Source organism: Danio aesculapii, chromosome 4 (genome assembly GCF_903798145.1).
Source record: "Danio aesculapii chromosome 4, fDanAes4.1, whole genome shotgun sequence".
Taxonomy (NCBI): Eukaryota; Metazoa; Chordata; class Actinopteri; order Cypriniformes; family Danionidae; genus Danio; species Danio aesculapii.
The window spans coordinates 54,094,428-54,115,729 of record NC_079438.1 but is presented as its reverse complement, the minus strand read 5'-3'; the positions used below and the strand labels follow the sequence as shown (position 1 = coordinate 54,115,729).

Genomic DNA, 21,302 nt, shown 5'->3' with positions numbered 1-21,302 from the left:
CTAATTGTTTCCTTGATTAAACTAACGTTATTCTGATTATTATTGCACACAATACATTCTTTCAAACACTTCTATACTCATACTCTCCTACCAGATATTGACGCTCGACCATGGGACTTCCAGGCGGAGGAGTGTGCGTTACGAGAGAGCATTGAGAAATTCAACACACGACGCTACGATAAGAATCAGAACAGTGAGTTTACACCGGTGGACAATTGCCTTCAAAGTGTTTTAGGTCAACGCGTGGACCTGCCAGAAGACTTCCATTACAGCTATGAGATGTGGCTCGAAAGAGAGGTTTTCTCCCAGCCCATTCAGTGGGAAGGTCTGCTGCAGGCCCAGTGATGGCAGTGATCATTATTATAAGACTTTCTTGTTTAACCGACACCAATTACTGTGGCTCACCATCGACACACAAATACTCAAAGCAATGAGGATCTGGCGTTCCAGTTCTGTAATGAAATCTTGTATATAGAGATTTATATGTGTGAATATGGGACGGTAATCTTCCTTTGGTAATTCTGAGTAGAGAGCACCTGGTGCTTTGGGCAAACACAAATATATATAATATGAGAGAGAGATAGAATGATAATATGATCTTTTTCAATAACTGAAGCACAATTTAGGTACAATAACTGCACAAATACAGTATTTTAATGCATATATACTCCAGATTTATTTATATGGTCTGTCGCCGTGTCTGACTGTGGAAATGTTAAAACTTTATGTAAATATGAAGACTTTATGAGGCAGGGTCTCTTTCAGAAAGCTGTCCTTGACGTGTTAAAACTTGACAGGATTTTTATTCATTTTTTTCAGTCTGTAGCAGCAGGAGTGTGTGTGTGTGTGTGTGTGTGTGTGTTCTTGAGAAAACAGTGAGTCATCTCTTTTTGTCCCCATGTAGCTCTGCACATCACACACACACACCCCAGAGCAGCACAATACACACACATTCAAAGTGTCCTTGGTGACTTTACCGTCACCCACACTACACATGTCGCTCACTGAATGGTGCTGGTTTTTAACACTTGATTTGATGTTCTTGTTATTGAGACACATTGTGTTCTGAGATTATTAGACAAGGTCTTGGGAAGCTGACGCTGTGAACCAGTGTCGTTGTCATATACAGCTATGGAAAAACTTGATTTACTGCGTTTATCAGGTATGGGTTTGAGCAAATATTTGATTTATGCTATCAAGGTCTGATAACTTTTCTTCATAATGTGAACTTTTTCAAAGTAAAGTATTGTTATATGGAGCATTTTTTATGTTCAGAAAATGGCGGTCAGAATAACAATTGTAGCAATTGAAAATCAGTGTTATTGCACTAAACAATGTTTTTTTGCCATCGTTTGACTGTAGTAAAAACTAGTGTTGTCTACAAATGAGCATAAACGCCTGTAAATGGCAGAGTTTTATTATTTTATGCAAACAAAAAAGCACTAAAAGTTTTTTTTATTTTAGATTAAGAAGAATTGTTATTAGTTTACATTTTACTGAAACAACCATATTGTGATGCTTTTTGTTGCCTAACTTTACAAAAAGGTGTGCCATGTTTTCAAACATGTTTATAATAGGGCGCAACGGTAAAATCGAACTTAATTTGCAGATGTGTAGTTCTCAAAAATCACCACAGGAGGGCGCAACGTTAAAATCGGACTCAATTTGCAAAAGTGTAACTCAAAAAAATCACCACAGGAGGGCGCAACACTATAATCGAACTTAATTTGCAGATGTGTAATTCTCAAAAATCACCACAGGAGGGCGCAACGTTAAATTCGGACTCAATTTGCAGATGTGTAATTCTCAAAGATCACCACAGAAGGGCGCAACGGTAAAATCGAACTTAATTTGCAGATGTGTAGTTCTCAAAAATCACCACAGGAGGGCGCAACGTTAAATTCGGACTCAATTTGCAGATGTGTAATTCTCAAAGATCACCACAGGAGGGCGCAACGCTAAAATCGAACTTAATTTGCAGATGTGTAATTCTCAAAAATCACCACAGGAGGGCGCAACGTAAAAATCGAACTCAATTTGCAAAAGTAACTCAAAAAAATCACCACAGGACGGCGCAACATTAAAATCAGACTGAATTTGCAGATGTGTAATTGAAAAAAATCACCACATGAGGGCGCAACATTAAAATAGGCCTCTATTTGCAAAAGTGTAATTCACAAAAATCACCACAGGAGGGCACAACATTAAATTCAGACTGAATTTGCAGATGTGTAATTGAAAAAAATCACCACATGAGGGCGCAACATTAAAATAGGCCTCTATTTGCAAAAGTGTAATTCACAAAAATCACCACAAGAGGGCGCAACATTAAAATAGGCCTCTATTTGCATAAGTGTAATTCACAAAAATCACCACAGGTGGGCACAATATTAAAATCGGACTCAATTTGCAAAAGTGTAATTCACAAAAATCACCACAGTAGGGCGCAATATTAAAATCGGACTCAATTTGCAAACGTGTAATTCAAAAAAATCACCACAGGAGGGCGCAATATTAAAATCGGACTCAATTTGCAAAAGTGTAATTCAAAAAAATCACCACAGGAGGGCGCAATATTAAAATCGGACTCAATTTGCAGATGTTTAATTCTCAAAGATCACCACAGGAGGGCGCGACATAAAAATCGAACTCAATTTGCAAGTGTAATTTATAAAAAAATCACCACAGGACGGCGCAACATTAAAATCAGACTGAATTTGCAGATGTGTAATTGAAAAAAATCACCACAAGAGGGCGCAACATTAAAATAGGCCTCTATTTGCAAAAGTGTAATTCACAAAAATCACCACAGGAGGGCACAACATTAAAATCGGACTCCATTTGCAGATATGTAATTGATGTTTTCAGACATGTTTATAATAGTTTAATTATATTAATATACCTAATATAATTATTAGATTACATTTGAGGTTTTTATTTTCGAAAGAAGTGTTATCACACCTAGAATCAAACAAAAACATTTCCATCCTAAACGCATGCATGTAAATCCAGACTAACTGATCATTTTCAAGTGGTCTCTTATTTTTTTCCATAGCAGTATATATATAGACTTTAAATTGCACTTCACTGTTCATCATGTTTGTTTTACAGGGTTGCCCACGGTATCATTTTTTATTTTTTATATATTGTCATTGTTTTGTACTAAATTAAGGTGCTGTGTAAATGAAACTACCTATGATAATCCATGCCAAATGCAGCACTACCACATTTTTATACACACACTGATTTGTTGTATTTGTACAAACTGCATTGTATGTGAATGTGACAAATTGATGTAAGAGTCTTTAATAAATTAATAAATTATGAGGAGAGTTAATAATCAAAACCTTGAGTGACAAATCTGTTTTGTGTGAGATTGTTTTGAAAGCCTGTTAAAAGCAGTGAAAAGCTTTTGCATTTATTGGATGGGATTTGCAGTTTTTTAGTTTACAAAAATCACCACAGGAGGGCGCAATATTAAATTCGGATTCAAATTGCAGATGTGTTATTCACAAAAATCACCACAGGAGGGCGCAATATTAAATTCGGATTCAAATTGCAGATGTGTTATTCACAAAAATCACCATAGGAGGGCGCAACATTAAATTTGGACTTAAATTGCAGATGTGTAATTAACAAAAATCACCACAGGAGGGTACATTAAAATCGGCTTAATATGCAAATGGTGTAATTCTCAAAAATCACCACAGGAGAGCGCAACATTAAAATCGGACTCAATTTGCAAAGGTGTAATTCACAAAAATTACCACAGGAGGGCGCAAAATTGAAATTAGACTCAAATTGCAGATGTGTAATTCACAAAAATCACCACAGGAGGGCGCAATATTAAATTTGGATTCAAATTGCAGATGTGTAATTCACTAAAATCACCACAAGAGGGCGCAATATTAAATTTGGATAAAAATTGCAGATGTGTAATTCACAAAAATCACCACAGGAGGGCGCAACATTGAAATTAGACTCAAATTGCAAAAGTGTAATTCACAAAAATCACCACAGGAGGGCGCAATATTAAATTCGGATTCAAATTGCAGATGTGTAATTCACAAAAATCACTACAGGAGGGCGCAATAGTAAATTCGGATTTAAATTGCAGATGTGTAATTCACAAAAATCACCACAGGAGGGCGCAACATTAAATTTGGACTCAAATTGCAGATGTGTAGTTAACAAAAATCACCACAGGAGAGCGCAACATTAAAATCGGACTCAATTTGCAAAGGTGTAATTCACAAAAATCACCACAGGAGGGCGCAATATTAAATTCGGATTCAAATTGCAGATGTGTTATTCACAAAAATCACCACAGGAGGGTGCAATATTAAAATCGGCTTAATATGCAAATGGTGTAATTCTCAAAAATCACCACAGGAGGGCGCAATATTAAAATCGGACTCAATTTGCAAAGGTGTAATTCACAAAAATTACCATAGGAGGGCGCAACATTGAAATTAGACTCGAATTTCAAAAGTGTAATTCACAAAAATCACCACAGGAGGGCGCAATATTAAATTCGGATTCAAATTGCAGATGTGTAATTCACAAAAATCACCACAGGAAGGCGCAAACATTAAAACAACTTGATTTGCAGATGTGTAATGCACAAATCACCACAGGAGGGCGCAACATTAAATTTAAACTCAACTTGCAGATGTGTAATTCTCAAAAATTACCACAGGAGGGCGCAAACATTAAAACTGGACTCGATTTGCAGATGTGTAATTCACAGAAATCACCACAGGAGGGCTTTATGAAAATCGTTCAAACGTGCAAATTTTCCACCGCTCCACCAGGCGGCGAGAGCGGGTTTCACCTCCAGTCTGACACCTTTCAGTGATTGACCACATGATGACGCTTGATGACGCAAACCACAACAACACATGCAGATCCTGCAGATGACAGATATTAATAATTACACTTTAAACACAAATATTACCAGCTAATCTGCTAATTAAACCGACACACAACCCGTTAAAATGGAGGGACTCGAGCTTGTCCCGCGACTCAGCTGAAAGTAAGTGGATTTCCTCATATACAGCAGATGTTTTGATGGTTGTTGCGGGACATTTACAATCTGTCAATGTTTTATCCACTGATATTCACATCATTAAGAGTAATATGTGTGTCTGTGTTGATCCTGCAGTCGTTGTGTGAAGCTCTGATGTTTATTTCTGCTGTTAATTCTTCTAGTCCTGAATACTGTAGTAAGAGTAAATGACAGGATTATTTAAAGCGTCCAGATATAAAACACATGTGATGGAAAGACACTTTGCTGATGTTAGTGACTGCTGTTCATTCCGTTTCAGTGTTTCTGTAAACTAGTGATGATGTTCAGAGATCTGTCATTATTTTAATGAGGCTTTTTTATTCAGTGTTGTTGTTTTGTGGCTGTAAAACTGTATTTAACACCAAAGTGAACAGTAAAACATTGATGCAGCATCACTGAAGTATAATAGAGTCTGCTGTATTATATCAATATGAAACATTAATATTCAATAATAATCTATTCATTAAACTCTATTATTTTTAAAATGTCCAACAATATTGTGTGTGTATTTGTCTCTTTCTAGATCAGATATGTGTGTATTAATGTATTTCTGTCTTGACTACAGTCTTGTGGACTGTAAGACGTGTGGACAGACACTGACTGTACTGATGAGGATCATCTGCTGCTGCACAGGTGATGTAGATCATGTGTGATTGTGTGTGTGTTTGGCTCTTCCACATGTCGGTTACCATCATTTTCTTTGTGGAGGGTCACTCCTCTAGAAAGCAAATGATGGTAACCGAAACGGGTGGGGAAGGGACGAAGGTCCAGAATTTTTATACAGTTCATTTTAAATTTTTTGTCAGGCTGTAAAGTATAACCCCTGCTGGACACGGCTCCGGAAGCTCCAGGGGGAGACCGTACTGGTATCCCCCCTTCTTCAGGCGCGCCTCACACTCACTCACCATTCACACATATCGCAGAGTTCTGGCTGGCATTGAACCAGCAACCCCTGAAGCCGTGGGGCAGCGCTCTTACCACAGAGCCACAGATCTCCTGTCTGAACACCTGCTGGAACTGATGTTAGACTCCACCTGAGCTTTGATTGGACAATAAACTAGTTAAAGTTTAACCCACATCTCTCTTAGCCTCCTCAAGCATGTTTATCCACTCAGACCACTGTGCTCTTCACACTCAGGAGAAACTCCTAATCCTCTTTGATTTGTAAAGTCAGCCATAGTGGGATTTGAACTCAAGTCTCCATGATTAAAGCGCGATACTTTACCACCTGAGCCACTGAGTCTGACATGTGCTGCAGGGTTTATAATTAAGTTCACAAGATTTTACTGAAGATCACAAATCAGCTAAACAGTTACACACCTTCTTCTGTATTTTCAGCACAGTAAAGGAGACATTTCTTAATGTTTGTATGTTTTTATTCACAGCACAGATGGAAAGTAAAGGAGTGTGAAGAAAAGACGCGACTCAAACACAAGTGAGTCAAATCTCTTATATGCAGTGATGCTGCTTTTGAATCACTGATTCATTAAACTTTGAATCTTTAACTTAATATGAATCTTTGATTTAAATCTTTAAATTGACTCTTTGATTTGAATCTTTATTTTGACTCTTTGATTTGAATCTTTATTTTGACTCTTTGATTTGAATCAGTGGTTCAGAGCACAAATCTATCTGGCCAATCCTGATTTTAGAAAGATGCTCAAAATCCTGAGATGTCAGTGTTTCTCCACTAGAGGGCGCTGATGTGATGAATCTACAATATAGTTTAAGCTGATCTTCAAAACAAATGAGCTGAATTATTGAGGCAACAATCATCAACACTCGACTCTCTTTATCTTCAGACAGACATTCAGCCTGAGCTAGAAGAGACGTCTAGAAGAACCAGACGGTAAGAACATCTTACTTCAGCTGACTCTGTCTGACCAAATCAACAAGCTCAGATTAGATGACAGACATTAATAATCAGCAGACATTAATAATCAGCAGACATTAATAATCAATAAGACAGTGACGTGTAAAATGGGGCCTGTCTGAATATCAACACTTGCTGTCTTTGCTCTGAGCACTTGTGTACTTGCTGCTGTTTTCTGTATTTGATCAAGTGTTCAGTATAAGACTGCAGGAGTCGACATGTCTGATGCTCTTACAGGACACGTGTGCTCTGTCTAAACTTTACCTGCAGCAGTAGTTTATTATCTGTAATCTTCTAATGAGGTGACAGTAATGAGCTCAATCAGACTGCTCTGACAGTAATAAATGCTCTAATACTTTATTTTTACTGCCAAATTAAAGATCTTATTAGCATAACTTGAACACTGAAGACGAGAACTAGAACATGATGCCTGATGGGAAACGTTCAGCCTCAAATATCATGTTCAGATGCTCTGATGTGTTCAAGAGCAGAAGTGTGTGTATTAAAACAGGCCCGTAATCAGGTCGACATTACAGGTAAAGAGTGTAAAGTCAGGGCTTCATCAGTGAGGATATGATGAAGAACCACCTTCCTCTTCCTCATGGCTTCAGTTCACATGTAAAGCTGTATTTCCAGATCCTGCACAGGGTTTCTCTCTTACTGAAATCCTCAGCATGTTTCAGAGAGCTGCATGAGCTGAACTGAGTCTATCAGAGACGAGAGAGAGACGACATGTGCAGCGTAATGAACAGATATCAGTGTAGATCCATCACCAGAAGACATCTAGTAAAACAAAACAACACATCAAGAGGTTATTTACCAGATGCTGCATCGACTGATTCAGTTCAGAGTGCAGGAGCGTAAAGGCTGACGTCCATCATGTGCACTGATGAAATAATTAGTCTTCTTCTTATTATTAGTTTCATGTCAGACTGCAGTCATCACTTATCAGGTGCATATCGCCACCTACTGTATCGGAGTGTGCAGGATGATTATGTGCTGGGAAATTTACTTTTAAAAGTCATATATTAGTCTTGAGTCATCTCTTTTTAAAGTTATTAAATGTGCTAATTACTTTATAAGAAATAGTAATGCTATATTATTATTGTGTATTTTTTATTTCATCTCAGCTGGGTTAAGATTAATATATTACTTTAAAAATCTAATTTTCCAATATATATATACTATTTTTTGTTAAAGCATTATTATCATTATTATATAATCCTATAATACATCTTAAATCCTATAATATATCCTAAATCCTATAATATATCTCTGTATCCTTCAGATATCCCACAACAGCTCGACAGTGAAGAAAAGCGACACAAAGTGCAGAAATGGAGAGTAACGCGACTCACCTGTAAGTGACTTTGTTTTGTTGGTTTAGTTTGTAGTGATGTTGTTGGAGTGTTTGTGTTCAGTCATTGCTCTCTCTCTCCTCTGCAGCAGTGAAGATACACACGTGTGTCTGTTGTGTTTCTGCTGCAGATCTTTGACCAGAGCTCAACAGCTGACGCTCCTCCACACACTCCTCCACATCCAGGCGGATTCACAGCTCCAGTAAAGGTATTTATGAGCTCATATTTCCAGTAGAGAGTCCAGAAAGTGTGTTTGTTGTGCTGCTGGTCTGTCGCGTGTTTGTTGGGGGAGGGACTTTCTGTGGAAAGCATTTGATTGGCCAGATTTGCTGTCGAGTCCTCAATACAGTATGAGGAGAGTTTAGAAGTAAATGATGATATTTTCCAGTGTTTAATTGTGTTTAGTAACATTTAAAGCCCCACAAGCAGCTGTAAGATCATTTAAAATATGCTTGATGTGTTTGATTGAAGAATAAGCAGGTTTTACACATTTTGAACAGTGAAATATAATAATATATTAGCAGATGATGCAGTTTACATTTATTTAAAATAATTTACATTTGATATGAATTATTTGTGTTTATTTAATTATTTTTTTTCAAAATGTGTAAATGTGGTTATCCTCCCACTGGAGAAAGAAAGGTGTGTTTATGTGTGTGGTGATGGTGTAGTGGTCAGAGCACACATCATGACATCTGAAGCTGTCACAGCATACCTGGGTTCAAATCCAAGCACTGCTGCTGCTTTTTACTGAGGTAGTCAGGAAAAAAACCAAAGTAGTTTAATGTTTGTGGTCCTGTCCTAATTGCCTTTCCGTTTGCACTTGCATTGGTGTGCGCGATACATCAATGCAGGTTTTGTACCCAGGCCACTGCTGTAACCATGTCCACTGCAAATATGTGTTCAGCCACTCGACCATTGGGACTTTCAGTCTGTCAGCTGCTGTTTGGGCCACACTGTTTGATTGAATCCCAGCAACCAAAGGTAAAGTAAGCAATAGTGGGACTCAAACCCATGTCTTCTGTATGGCAGTCAAAGGCTCATCCACTGAACCACAGGGCTTGGCTTTTGGCAGTAGTTGTTTTGTGAGCCAAATTACAAAGAAACACATGTCACACCTTGGTCGTGCTGAAAATAGTGATAAAGCCCAATTCAGACACTCTCCGCATCGTGTAGACTCGATGGCTCAGGTCATAAAGTATTGATCTTTAATCAAGGAGACCCGGGTTCAAACCTCACTATGGCTAATGTCCATCTTGAGCTCATTATACTCACCAAGAGCTCCTGATGATGGACGCTGATGTGAAACCAATGATGAATGAGTGAATAAACACAAGTTCTCTGAGGAAGAGACTCATAAAGACAAGAGTTCAGATCTGACTTGTATCTTGTTCCAGCAGAAGTGGGATTTGATCCTTCACACTTCTAAATGGCAGTCGAAAGCTCATCCACTGAGCTACAGGTTTTGAGATTTGGCAAAAGGCTTTTTGTGAACCAAATTACAAAGAAATATGTGTCAAACCTTGGTCATAATGAGATTGGTGATAAAGCCCCATTCAGATATCTCCTCCAACATGTAGACTCAGTAGCTCAGGTCATAAAGTGTTGAGCTTTAATCAAGGAGACCCGGGTTCAAACCTCACCATGGCCAATGTCCAACTGATCTCATTATATTCACCTGATGATGGATGCTGATGTGAAACTCATGATGGGTGAGTCAATAAACACAAGCTCACTGAGGAAGAGACTCATAAAGACAAGGGGTCAGATCTGACTTGTATCTTGTTTTATTGAAACAGCTCACACACAGGTCTGCAGTCAAACACCAGTACCAGCAGGTGCTCAGCCAGGAGATCTGTGGCTCTGTGGTAAGAGCGCTGCCCCACGGCTTCAGGGGTTGCTGGTTCAATGCCAGCCAGAACTCTGCGATATGAGTGAATGGTGAGTGAGTGTGAGGCGCGCCTGAAGAAGGGGGGATACCAGTACGGTCTCCCCCTGGAGCTTCCGGAGCCGTGTCCAGCAGGGGTTATACTTTACAGCCTGACAAAGAATTTAAAATGAACTGTATAAAAATTCTGGACCTTCGTCCCTTCCCCACCCGTTTCGGTTACCATCATTTGCTTTCTAGAGGAGTGACCCTCCACAAAGAAAATGATGGTAACCGACATGTGGAACAGATAAACACACACACAATCACACATGATTTATGTCACCTGTGCAGCAGCAGATGCTCATCATCAGTACAGTCAGTGTCTGTCCACACGTCTCTGCTTCTGTTCAGTAGGCTTACAGTCCACAACACTTCACTGATCCTGTAGAGTCGACACAAATAAACACATTATTACACACACTGAATATCTGATCCAAGAAAAATGCAAAAATTACATGTGTATGAAATATTGCGCCCTCCTGTGGAGATTTCTTTAAACTACACTTGCAAATCTTGAATTTTCTGAATTTGAAATATATTTGCTATAACAGCACCTTCTTGTGGTGATTTTGTGGACTTTGCTGCTGCTGTTTCTCCCTCCTGTGGAGATATTTCTGAATTTCACACTTGTTAATCTAATAGACCAATTACCAACCTGCGCCACTCATCAATAAAGACACATATAACTTGTTTGACAAGCTCTTATATTGGGGATGCAGAATGTTTTCATTGTTTAAAGATTTTACCAACAAAAATACGAACACATTTCAAGCTGAGACTGCATATATCAGACACAATGCACTCAGTTGAGCTAGTGGCGTCACTGTGAGGGGTGTGGTTATGTGTCCGCATTACAGCGCAGATCCCATCCGCTCCACTACGCGGCATCAGCGAGCTGCTCTTTGAGCCTGAACACCACAACAGTGACACCAGAGCAACACAGGTACACCGTTTTACTGGCATCAAGTTGAGCTCCAGCAGATGACAGCTCAGTGATAGACTCATAATGTCAGTCAACAGCACATATTACAGCCCGACAGCGAAGAAAAGCGACACAAAGTGCAGAAATGGAGAGTAACGCGACTCACCTGTAAGTGACTTTGTTTCGTTGGTTTAGTTTGTAGTGATGTTGTTGTAGTGTTTGTGTTCAGTCATTGCTCTCTCTCTCCTCTGCAGCAGTGAAGATACACACGTGTGTCTGTTGTGTTTCTGCTGCAGATCTTTGACCAGCGCTCAACAGCTGATACTCCTCCACACACTCCTCCACATCCAGGCGGATTCACAGCTCCAGTAAAGGTATTTATGAGCTCATATTTCCAGTAGAGAGTCCAGAAAGTGTGTTTGTTGTGCTGCTGGTCTGTCGCGTGTTTGTTGGGGGAGGGACTTTCTGTAGAAAGCATTTGATTGGCCAGATTTGGTGTCGAGTCCTCAATACAGTATGAGGAGAGTTTAGAAGTAAATGATGATATTTTCCAGTGTTTAATTGTGTTTAGTAACATTTAAAGCCCCACAAGCAGCTGTAAGATCATTTAAAATATGCTTGATGTGTTTGATTGAAGAATAAGCAGGTTTTACACATTTTGAATAGTGAAATATGATAATATATTAGCAGATGATGCAGTTTACATTTATTTAAAATAATTTACATTTGATATGAATTATTTGTGTTTATTTAATTTTTTTTTTCAAAATGTGTAGAATGTGGTCATCCTCCCATTGGAGAAAGAAAGGTGTGTTTATGTGTGTGGTGATGGTGTAGTGGTCAGAGCACACATCATGACATCTGAAGCTGTCACAGCATACCTGGGTTCAAATCCAAGCACTGCTGCTGCTTTTTACTGAGGTAGTCAGGAAAAAACCCAAAGTAGTTTTATGTTTGTGGTCCTGTCCTAATTACCTTTCCGTTTGCGTGCGCGACACATCAATGCAGGTTTCGTACTCAGGCCTTTGCTGTAACCATGTCCATTACAAACATGTGTTCAGCCACTCGCCCATCGTGACTTTCAGTCTGTCAGCTGCTTTTTGGGCCACACTGTTTGATTGAATCCCAGCAACCAAAGGTAAAGTAAGCAGCAGTGGGACTCAAACCCATGTCTTCTGTATGGCAGTCAAAGGCTCATCCACTGAGCCACAGGGCTTGGCTTTTGGCAGTAGTTGTTTTGTGAGCCAAATTACAAAGAAACACATGTCACACCTTGGTCGTGCTGAAAATAGTGATAAAGCCCAATTCAGACACTTGCAGCACCATGTAGACTCGATGGCTCAGGTCATAAAGTATTGATCTTTAATCAAGGAGACCCGGGTTCAAACCTCACTATGGCTAATGTCCATCTTGAGCTCATTATACTCACCATGAGCTCCTGATGATGGACGCTGATGTGAAACTCATGATGAATGAGTGAATAAACACAAGTTCTCTGAGGAAGAGACTCATAAAGACAAGAGTTCAGATCTGACTTGTATCTTGTTCTAGCAGAAGTGGGATTCAATCCTTCACACTTCTAAATGGCAGTCGAAAGCTCATCCACTGAGCCACAGGTTTTGAGATTTGGCAATAGGCTTTTTGTGAACCAAATTACAAAGAAATATGTGTCAAACCTTGGTCATACTGAGATTAGTGATAAAACCCCATTCAGATATCTCCTCCAATATCTAGACTCAGTAGCTCAGGTCATAAAGTGTTGAGCTTTAATCAAGGAGACCCGGGTTCAAACCTCACCATGGTTAATGTCCATCTTGAGCTCATTATATTCACCAAGAGCTCCTGATGATGGACGCTGATGTGAAACTCATGATGGGTGAGTCAATAAACACAAGCTCACTGAGGAAGAGATTCATAAAGACAAGGGTTCAGATCTGACTTGTATCTTGTTTTATTGAAACAGCTCACACACAGGTCTGCAGTCAAACACCAGTACCAGCAAGTGTTCAGTCAGGAGATCTGTGGCTCTGTGGTAAGAGCGCTGCCCCACGGCTTCAGGGGTTGCTGGTTCAATGCCAGCCAGAACTCTGCGATATGAGTGAATGGTGAGTGAGTGTGAGGCGCGCCTGAAGAAGGGGGGATACCAGTTCGGTCTCCCCCTGGAGCTTCCGGAGCCGTGTCCAGCAGGGGTTATACTTTACAGCCTGACAAAAAAATTTAAAATGAACTGTATAAAAATTCTGGACCTTTGTCCCTTCCCCACCCGTTTCGGTTACCATCATTTGCTTTCTAGAGGAGTGACCCTCCACAAAGAAAATGATGGTAACCGACATGTGGAAGAGCCAAACACACACACAATCACACATGATCTACATCACCTGTGCAGCAGCAGATGATCCTCATCAGTACAGTCAGTGTCTGTCCACACGTCTCTGCTTCTGTTCAACAGGCTTACAGTCCACAACACTTCACTGATCCTGTAGAGTCGACACAAATAAACACATTTTTACACACACTGCATATCTGATCTGACAATAGACAAATACACAAATATTACACATGTATGAAATATTGCGCCCTCCTATGGAGATATTTCTGAATTACACATTCAAATCTACTGAATTAAAAATATTCGCCCTTGTGTGGTGATTTTTATGGAAGCACGTTCCCGCCACTGAATAAAAAAAACATTAATTGGAAAAAAAATAATAATAAGTAAAAAAAAAAAAAGGAAAAAATAAATTTTAAGTCAGAATTAAGAGTTATAAAGTCAGAATTGCGAGTTTTAAAGGAGTTTCCTGTTATGGCGATTGGCCATAAATGAAGTGTTAAAGACTCTTTCTTTAGGTTCTCTGCTTGTAATGTGGTATGGATTCGCAGCCCAGTTTACCAATAAAGGCCAGGAATACACAGTATTTGGTTGACACTTTTACTGAACTGAAATATAAACTAATACAACCCTTTTAGATTTAGCCCTTTATAATTTCTATGTACGATATGTCTGCAGCTCACAAAAACAGCACACGAGTGCACTCTTGCAATATGAAACAAATAACAGCTGCGACGAAATGTAACTCATATATTGTTACGCATATAATAGATAAATAATATAGAAATCCTAATTTTAGACTTTTGGAGGAATCACACAACCTATAGCTAGTTTCAGGCGCTCTGTTTATTGCTTTATAATTGCCATTTAGACCAAATGGTAATAAAGAACAAATCCATACGAATAAATAGACAGCCTAGTTCAACTATATATTTCATTTTTGAAAGCGTGATAAACAATAAAAAGTCAGATAAAGGCTTTATGTTGTGATTATGAGCTAATGTGCATGTGTCTTTAAAACTCCATTTATGGCCAGTCGGCAAAACAGGAAACTCGTTTCTAACTTGGAATTCTGACTTAATAACTCATAATTCTGACATAATAACTCACAAATCCTATAATATATCCGTGTATCCTTCAGAAATCCCACAACAGCTCGACACTGAAGAAAAGCGACACAAAGTGCAGAAATGGAGAGTAACGCGACTCACCTGTAAGTGACTTTGTTTTGTTGGTTTAGTTTGTAGTGATGTTGTTGTAGTGTTTGTGTTCAGTCATTGCTCTCTCTCTCTCTCTCTCCTCTGCAGCAGTGAAGATACACTCTTTTAGCCTGAACACCTTTGACAACAGCGACACCAGATCAACACAGGTACACCGTTTTACTGGCTTCAAGTTGAGCTCCAGCAGATGACAGCTCAGTGATAGACTCATGTCAGTCAACAGCACATATTACAGCCCGACAGCGAAGAAAAGCCACACCAAGTGCAGAAATGGAGAGTAACGCGACTCACCTGTAAGTGACTTTGTTTCGTTGGTTTAGTTTGTAGTGATGTTGTTGTAGTGTTTGTGTTCAGTCATTGCTCTCTCTCTCCTCTGCAGCAGTGAAGATACACACGTGTGTCTGTTGTGTTTCTGCTGCAGATCTTTGACCAGTGCTCAACAGCTGATGCTCCTCCACACACTCCTCCACATCCAGGCGGATTCACAGCTCCAGTAAAGGTATTTATGAGCTCATATTTCCAGTAGAGAGTCCAGAAAGTGTGTTTGTTGTGCTGCTGGTCTGTCGCGTGTTTGTTGGGGGAGGGACTTTCTGTAGAAAGCATTTGATTGGCCAGATTTGGTGTCGAGTCCTCAATACAGTATGAGGAGAGTTTAGAAGTAAATGATGATATTTTACAGTGTTTAATTGTGTTTAGTAACATTTAAAGCCCCACAAGCAGCTGTAAGATGATTTGAAACATGTTCATGTGCTTGATTGAAGAATAAGCATTTTGAATAGTGAAATATGATAATATATTAGCAGATGATGCAGTTTACATTTATTTAAAATAATTTACATTTGATATGAATTATTTGTGTTTATTTAATTATTTTTTTTCGAAATGTGTAGAATGTGGTCATCCTCCCATTGGAGAAAGAAAGGTGTGTTTATGTGTGTGGTGATGGTGTAGTGGTCAGAGCACACATCATGACATCTGAAGCTGTCACAGCATACCTGTGTTCAAATCCAAGCACTGCTGCTGCTTTTTACTGAGGTAGTCAGGAAAAAAAACCAAAGTAGTTTTATATTTGTGGTCCTGTCCTAATTCCCTTTCGCGTTGGTGTGTGTGACACATCGATGCAAGTTTCGTATCCAGGTCTCTGCTGTAATCACGTCCACTGCAAATATGTGTTCAGCCACTCGCCCATCATGACTTTCAGTCTGTCAGCTGCTGTTTGGGCCACACCGTTTGATTGAATCCCAGCAACCAAAGGTAAAGTAAGCAGCAGTGGGACTCAAACCCATGTCTTCTGTATGGCAGTCAAAGGCTCATCCACTGAACCACAGGGCTTGGCTTTTGGCAGTAGTTGTTTTGTGAGCCAAATTACAAAGAAACACATGTCACACCTTGGTCGTGGTGAAAATAGTGATAAAGCCCAATTCAGACACATGCAGCACCATGTAGACTCGATGGCTCAGGTCATAAAGTATTGATCTTTAATCAAGGAGACCCGGGTTCAAACCTCACTATGGCTAATGTCCATCTTGAGCTCATTATACTCACCAAGAGCTCCTGATGATGGACGCTGATGTGAAACCAATGATGAATCAGTGAATAAACACAAGTTCTCTGAGGAAGAGACTCATAAAGACAAGAGTTCAGATCTGACTTGTATCTTGTTCTAGCAGAAGTGGGATTCAATCCTTCACGCTTCTAAATGGCAGTCGAACGCTCATCCACTGAGCCACAGGTTTTGAGATTTGGCAATAGGCTTTTTGTGAACCAAATTACAAAGAAATATGTGTCAAACCTTGGTCATAAAGAGATTGGTGATAAAGCCCCATTCAGATATCTCCTCCAACATCTAGACTCAGTAGCTCAGGTCATAAAGTATTGATCTTTAATCAAGGAGACCCGGGTTCAAACCTCTCCGTGGCTAATGTCCATCTTGAGCTCTTTATATTCACAATGAGCTCCTGATGATGGATGCTGATGTGAAACTCATGATGGGTGAGTCAATAAACACAAACTCACTGAGGAAGAGACTCATGAAGACAAGGGTTCAGATCTGACTTGTATCTTGTTTTATTGAAACAGCTCACACACAGGTCTGCAGTCAAACACCAGTACCAGCAGGTGTTCAGTCAGGAGATCTGTGGCTCTGTGGTAAGAGCGCTGCCCCACGGTTTCAGGGGTTGCTGGTTCAATGCCAGCCAGAACTCTGCGATATGAGTGAATGGTGAGTGAGTGTGAGGCGCGCCTGAAGAAGGGGGGATACCAGTTCGGTCTCCCCCTGGAGCTTCCGGAGCCGTGTCCAGCAGGGGTTATACTTCTTTACTGCTGGAAAAAAATAAAAATGAACTGTATAAAAATTTTGGACCTTTGTCCCTTCCCCCACTGTTTCGGTTACCATCATTTACTTTCTAGAGGAGTGACCCTCCACAAAGAAAATGATGGTAACCGACATGTGAAAGACAAACACACTCACACACATGATCTACATCACCTGTGCAGCAGCAGATGCTCATCATCAGTACAGTCAGTGTCTGTCCACACGTCTCTGCTTCTGTTCAACAGGTTTACAGTCCACAACACTTCACTGATCCTGTAGAGTCGACACAAATAAACACATTATTACACACACTGAATATCTGATCTAACAACAGACAAATAGACAAATATTACATGTGTATTAAATATTGCGCCCTCCTGTGGAGATTTCTCTGAACTACACTTTTGCAAATCTTGAATTTACTGAATTTGAAATATTCGCCCTCTTGTGGTGATTTTGGTGAATGACACCACTGCAAATCTAATTGAATGAATTTAAACACGTCGCCCTCCTGTGGAGATATTTCTGAATTACAGCTTTGCAGATCCGTTGATTTGAAGGATTGTGGTGATTTTCCTGAACTTCAGCACAGCAGATGTAAAGCACTGAGATTTCACTTCCTGTGGTGCAGCTGTGGTTATGTGTATTTTCATCTGAGCCTGGTTCTTTCAAGGTTTTTTTTCTTCACTTTCGCCAATTGGTGAAGTTTTTGTTGTACAGTTGGCAGTTCATTTCCGTTGTTTGGTACGATTGCATTCATACCAGAAGTGAACCGTACCAGAGTTCGCATGAACCGAACCCCAGACCACCTCTTTCAGGCGGACTCGGGTACGGATCACGTGTGCGAACCTGAGTTCAGAAGATATGTTCACACTAGCTAAACGTACCGTACTGTGACGTCAATCGAACCCGGGTGCGGACCAAAAGTGCTAGAGTGAAAGCACCTTAAAAGGGAGCAGAAAGTCTTTGAGGTTTAAAAAAAGTAATTATTATTAAATAAAGAAATATCATCAAACTCTAAATATTACACAGTTTTATGGGGATCTTCAAATGACAGTGAGACAGTAAACTGAGGTCATCGTGAGCACAGTTCTGCTACATGTTGAAGCGAGTCGTTTTCTGTCTTCATCTGTTCCAGGAAAGATCCAAATCTGTTCTTGTTGACTTTATTATTATGATTATTTGAGTCAGTTTTTAATCTTTGACATGATTTTGATCAGTGAATGAAGTTAAACATGACCTAATTTAGTGATGTGTTCAGTTAAAGCGTCTGTCTCTGTCAAATCTCTGTTTTCAGAATCTACCAAGCCAGGTCAGAGGTGTGTAGCAGCAGCTGCCAGTCTGGATGTAGACTACACCAGTATTAACCAGTTTCAGATAAGACGGCTGAGAGTACGAGAAACAGCCTTGAGGATGAAACAGGTCGTTCTCTGTAGAGCTGCTCGATATTGGAAATATGTCACATTGTGATATTTAGATTTCTGTGATTTATATTGTGATATGAGAACAATTTCACCAGATGACTTGAACGACTCTATGTGTACAGAATTGATCATTTTAGATTGATTAGGATGATTCTGTAGAGGAGAGCATCTGAATAAATATAATAAACAATCTACAAGCTTAGATAAATGCAGCGAAGAGGAAGATAGAGATGAAATAAACAATGTTTTACTGTTTCCTGAAGAGTCTAACAGTACTCAGGTACAGCAACTGAATAATCAAATGTAAAATAACACTGCACCCAGCTAGCAAAATTTATGTGGCTAAAATCCGGCCCACACCAGACACTTACATTCGGCCTACATACCGCATGGAATGATGGCAATTTGGCGGTCCGCTCCTGTTTTCCAGATATGGGCCACAATTAAGCTATGGTCATACCACATGGCAGCTACAATTCAACCAAATGAACCAGAAGTGACCCTATTCTGGGCCACAGTTTGCTTTTATTCTGGCCCAGATCCGGCCTACACTTTACACTTGCTGGGTGTGGCAAAGTACAAAAATCCCAGCATGCATTGCAGTATGAATACATTATATAGCTTATTAATGCTCCAGTTTTCAATATTTGCTTTTGATTCTGCTGTTTATGTTGACGTTGTTGATTTTGTCACTTTTAGTATCCTGTCTGTCAGTTTTGTTCATTTTTTGTCGCCGTTGTTAAGGTTCATACGCTGATTATTGATGTCTCTGTGAGCAGAAGTTGAACCATACAATTTTATTTAGCTTATAAACCTTCATAATTCTGTGGCATGTGCAAGCATGTTATTATCTTACTTCTAATAATGGATTGAACATTGGTTAACATCAGTGAATTATATTATTTCATCACAGGTTGTGCCTCCTTTAATTTAATAGTTTTTTTTCTTGGCTTATTTGCTGTAATGAACAAACGTTTCAAGAAAAGATCTTAAAAGTTACAGCAGCCCAAAAGAAAACATTTTATTAAGAGGTTCAGGCCTGTGAGCCCAACTAAAGCAAACACTTTTCTCCAGATGCAGATACAAACCCACATCTGCAGACCTGTTTGGAAACTGTCTTTGCTTTAACCGATCAGGATCTTTATACCTTTGTTGACGCCATTTGTGGCCCTCTGTCAGAGTATAATTGCTGTGTGTTTGTTATTGTAAGGCAGCGAGATCGGCCAGCCAACTCTATGTGAGTGTCACAGAACGGCAAACTGTCTTCAGTAAACTCTCTTAATCTTATTGAATCTCCAGCAAACAAACAAATAGACTATGAATGTAACATAAAAGAATTCCCAAAAGCTGATGATTACAGACTTGACATCTAATATTGATAAATGAAGTGTAAAACATGAATATTGTACTGTAAAGCGTGTGACTTTCTCACCATGATGTTCTTCACTCCAGATTGTCATTTAGCCTGTGTGTAATTAATGCGCCTCTCATCAATAAACATACATTTAATTTATTAGACGAGCTTTTATATTGGGGATGCAGAATATTTTCATGGCTCACAGATTTAATTGACGCAGACACAAATAATAATTTTACCAACAGAAATATGAACTCGTTTCCCTTCATAAATGCCTTATAAAGATGACTGGCTGCTTTTTTAAAGATCATATATTGTAGTAAGCTGTTCATTAAGTTTTGAATTATAAGTATATCTGTTGCTGTATGAAAACGCAACGAGTGGATAAAAGAAATCTTGTGACCTCTGGAAGAGGCAGCTTTGATAAGTCTTTCTCCAATAGTATCTGGATGCAGACTTCGATTTGTAAGCTGAAACTGCATATATCAGACCTACATTGTCAGACACAATGTACTCAGTTGAGCTAGTGACGTCACTGTGATGGGTGGGGTTAGGTGTGCTCAATAAAACGCAGTTTGCATCCGCTCCACTAGGCGGCATCAGCGAACTGCCAGTTTAGCCTGAACGCCTTTGACAACAGCGACACAGATCAACACAGGTACACCGTTTTACTGGTGTCAAGATGAGCTCCAGCAGATGACAGCTCAGTGCCAGACTCATAATGTCAGTCAACAGCACATATTACAGCCCGACAGCGAAGAAAAGCCACACAGTGCAGAAATGGAGAGTAACGCGACTCACCTGTAAGTGACTTTGTTTCGTTGGTTTAGTTTGTAGTGATGTTGTTAGAGTGGTTGTGTTCAGTCATTGCTCTCTCTCTCTCTCTCTCTCTCTCCCTCCTCTGCAGCAGTGAAGATACACACGTGTGTCTGTTGTGTTTCTGCTGCAGATCTTTGACCAGAGCTCAACAGCTGATACTCCTCCACACACTCCTCCACATCCAGGCGGATTCACAGCTCCAGTAAAGGTATTTATGAGCTCATATTTCCAGTAGAGAGTCCAGAAAGTGTGTTTGTTGTGCTGCTGGTCTGTCGTGTGTTTGTTGGGGGAGGGACTTTCTGTAGAAAGCATTTGATTGGCCAGATTTGCTGTCGAGTCCTCAATACAGTATGAGGAGAGTTTAGGAGTAAATGATGATATTTTTCAGTGTTTAATTGTGTTTAGTAACATTTAAAGCCCCACAAGCAGCTGTAAGATCATTTAAAATATGCTTGATGTGTTTGATTGAAGAATAAGCAGGTTTTACACATTTTGAACAATGAAATATAATAATATATTAGCAGATGATGCAGTTTAAATGTATTTTGAATAATTTACATTTTATATTAATTATTTGTGTTTATTTAGTTTTTTTTTCAAAATGTGTAAATGTGGTTATCCTTACACTGGAGAAAGAAGTGTTGGTGTGTGTGTGTGCTGATGGTGTAGTGGTCAGAGCACACAGCCT

General features: G+C 39.5%; 1 protein-coding gene and 3 long non-coding RNA genes across 7 annotated transcripts in view; 3 read left to right on the top strand and 1 right to left on the bottom strand.

The window, feature by feature from the left end:
- strip2 (striatin interacting protein 2) overlaps positions 1-1,710 on the top strand; it is a 43,919-nt gene extending 42,209 nt beyond the window's left edge. For all 3 annotated transcript variants that reach the window (XM_056456090.1, XM_056456091.1, XM_056456092.1), the window contains exon 22: positions 95-1,710. In XM_056456090.1, the coding sequence (XP_056312065.1) occupies positions 95-345 (251 nt within the window). In that variant the 3' untranslated portion in view covers positions 346-1,710. The remainder of the gene's footprint in view (positions 1-94) is intronic.
- Positions 1,711-6,313: 4,603 nt separating this feature from the next.
- The window catches only part of LOC130223335 (uncharacterized), a 48,350-nt gene continuing 33,361 nt past the window's right edge, over positions 6,314-21,302 (top strand). The window contains exons 1-2 of the long non-coding RNA XR_008836655.1: positions 6,314-6,503; positions 6,871-6,917. This is a non-coding gene — a long non-coding RNA (uncharacterized LOC130223335). The remainder of the gene's footprint in view (positions 6,504-6,870; positions 6,918-21,302) is intronic.
- On the top strand, positions 8,394-18,958 carry LOC130223333 (uncharacterized). 2 transcript variants are annotated; one of them, XR_008836653.1, is made up of 6 exons: positions 8,394-8,507; positions 9,154-11,525; positions 14,622-14,693; positions 14,788-14,993; positions 15,080-15,199; positions 18,312-18,958. It is a non-coding gene; the product is annotated as an uncharacterized LOC130223333 (long non-coding RNA). The 2 variants fall into 2 exon arrangements; XR_008836652.1 differs by lacking the exon at positions 8,394-8,507 and having other exon boundaries at positions 8,805-11,525.
- Positions 16,783-20,785, bottom strand: LOC130223340 (uncharacterized). Its single transcript, XR_008836660.1, has 3 exons — positions 20,597-20,785; positions 17,189-17,287; positions 16,783-17,019 (listed from the first exon to the last, which is right to left on the bottom strand). It is a non-coding gene; the product is annotated as an uncharacterized LOC130223340 (long non-coding RNA).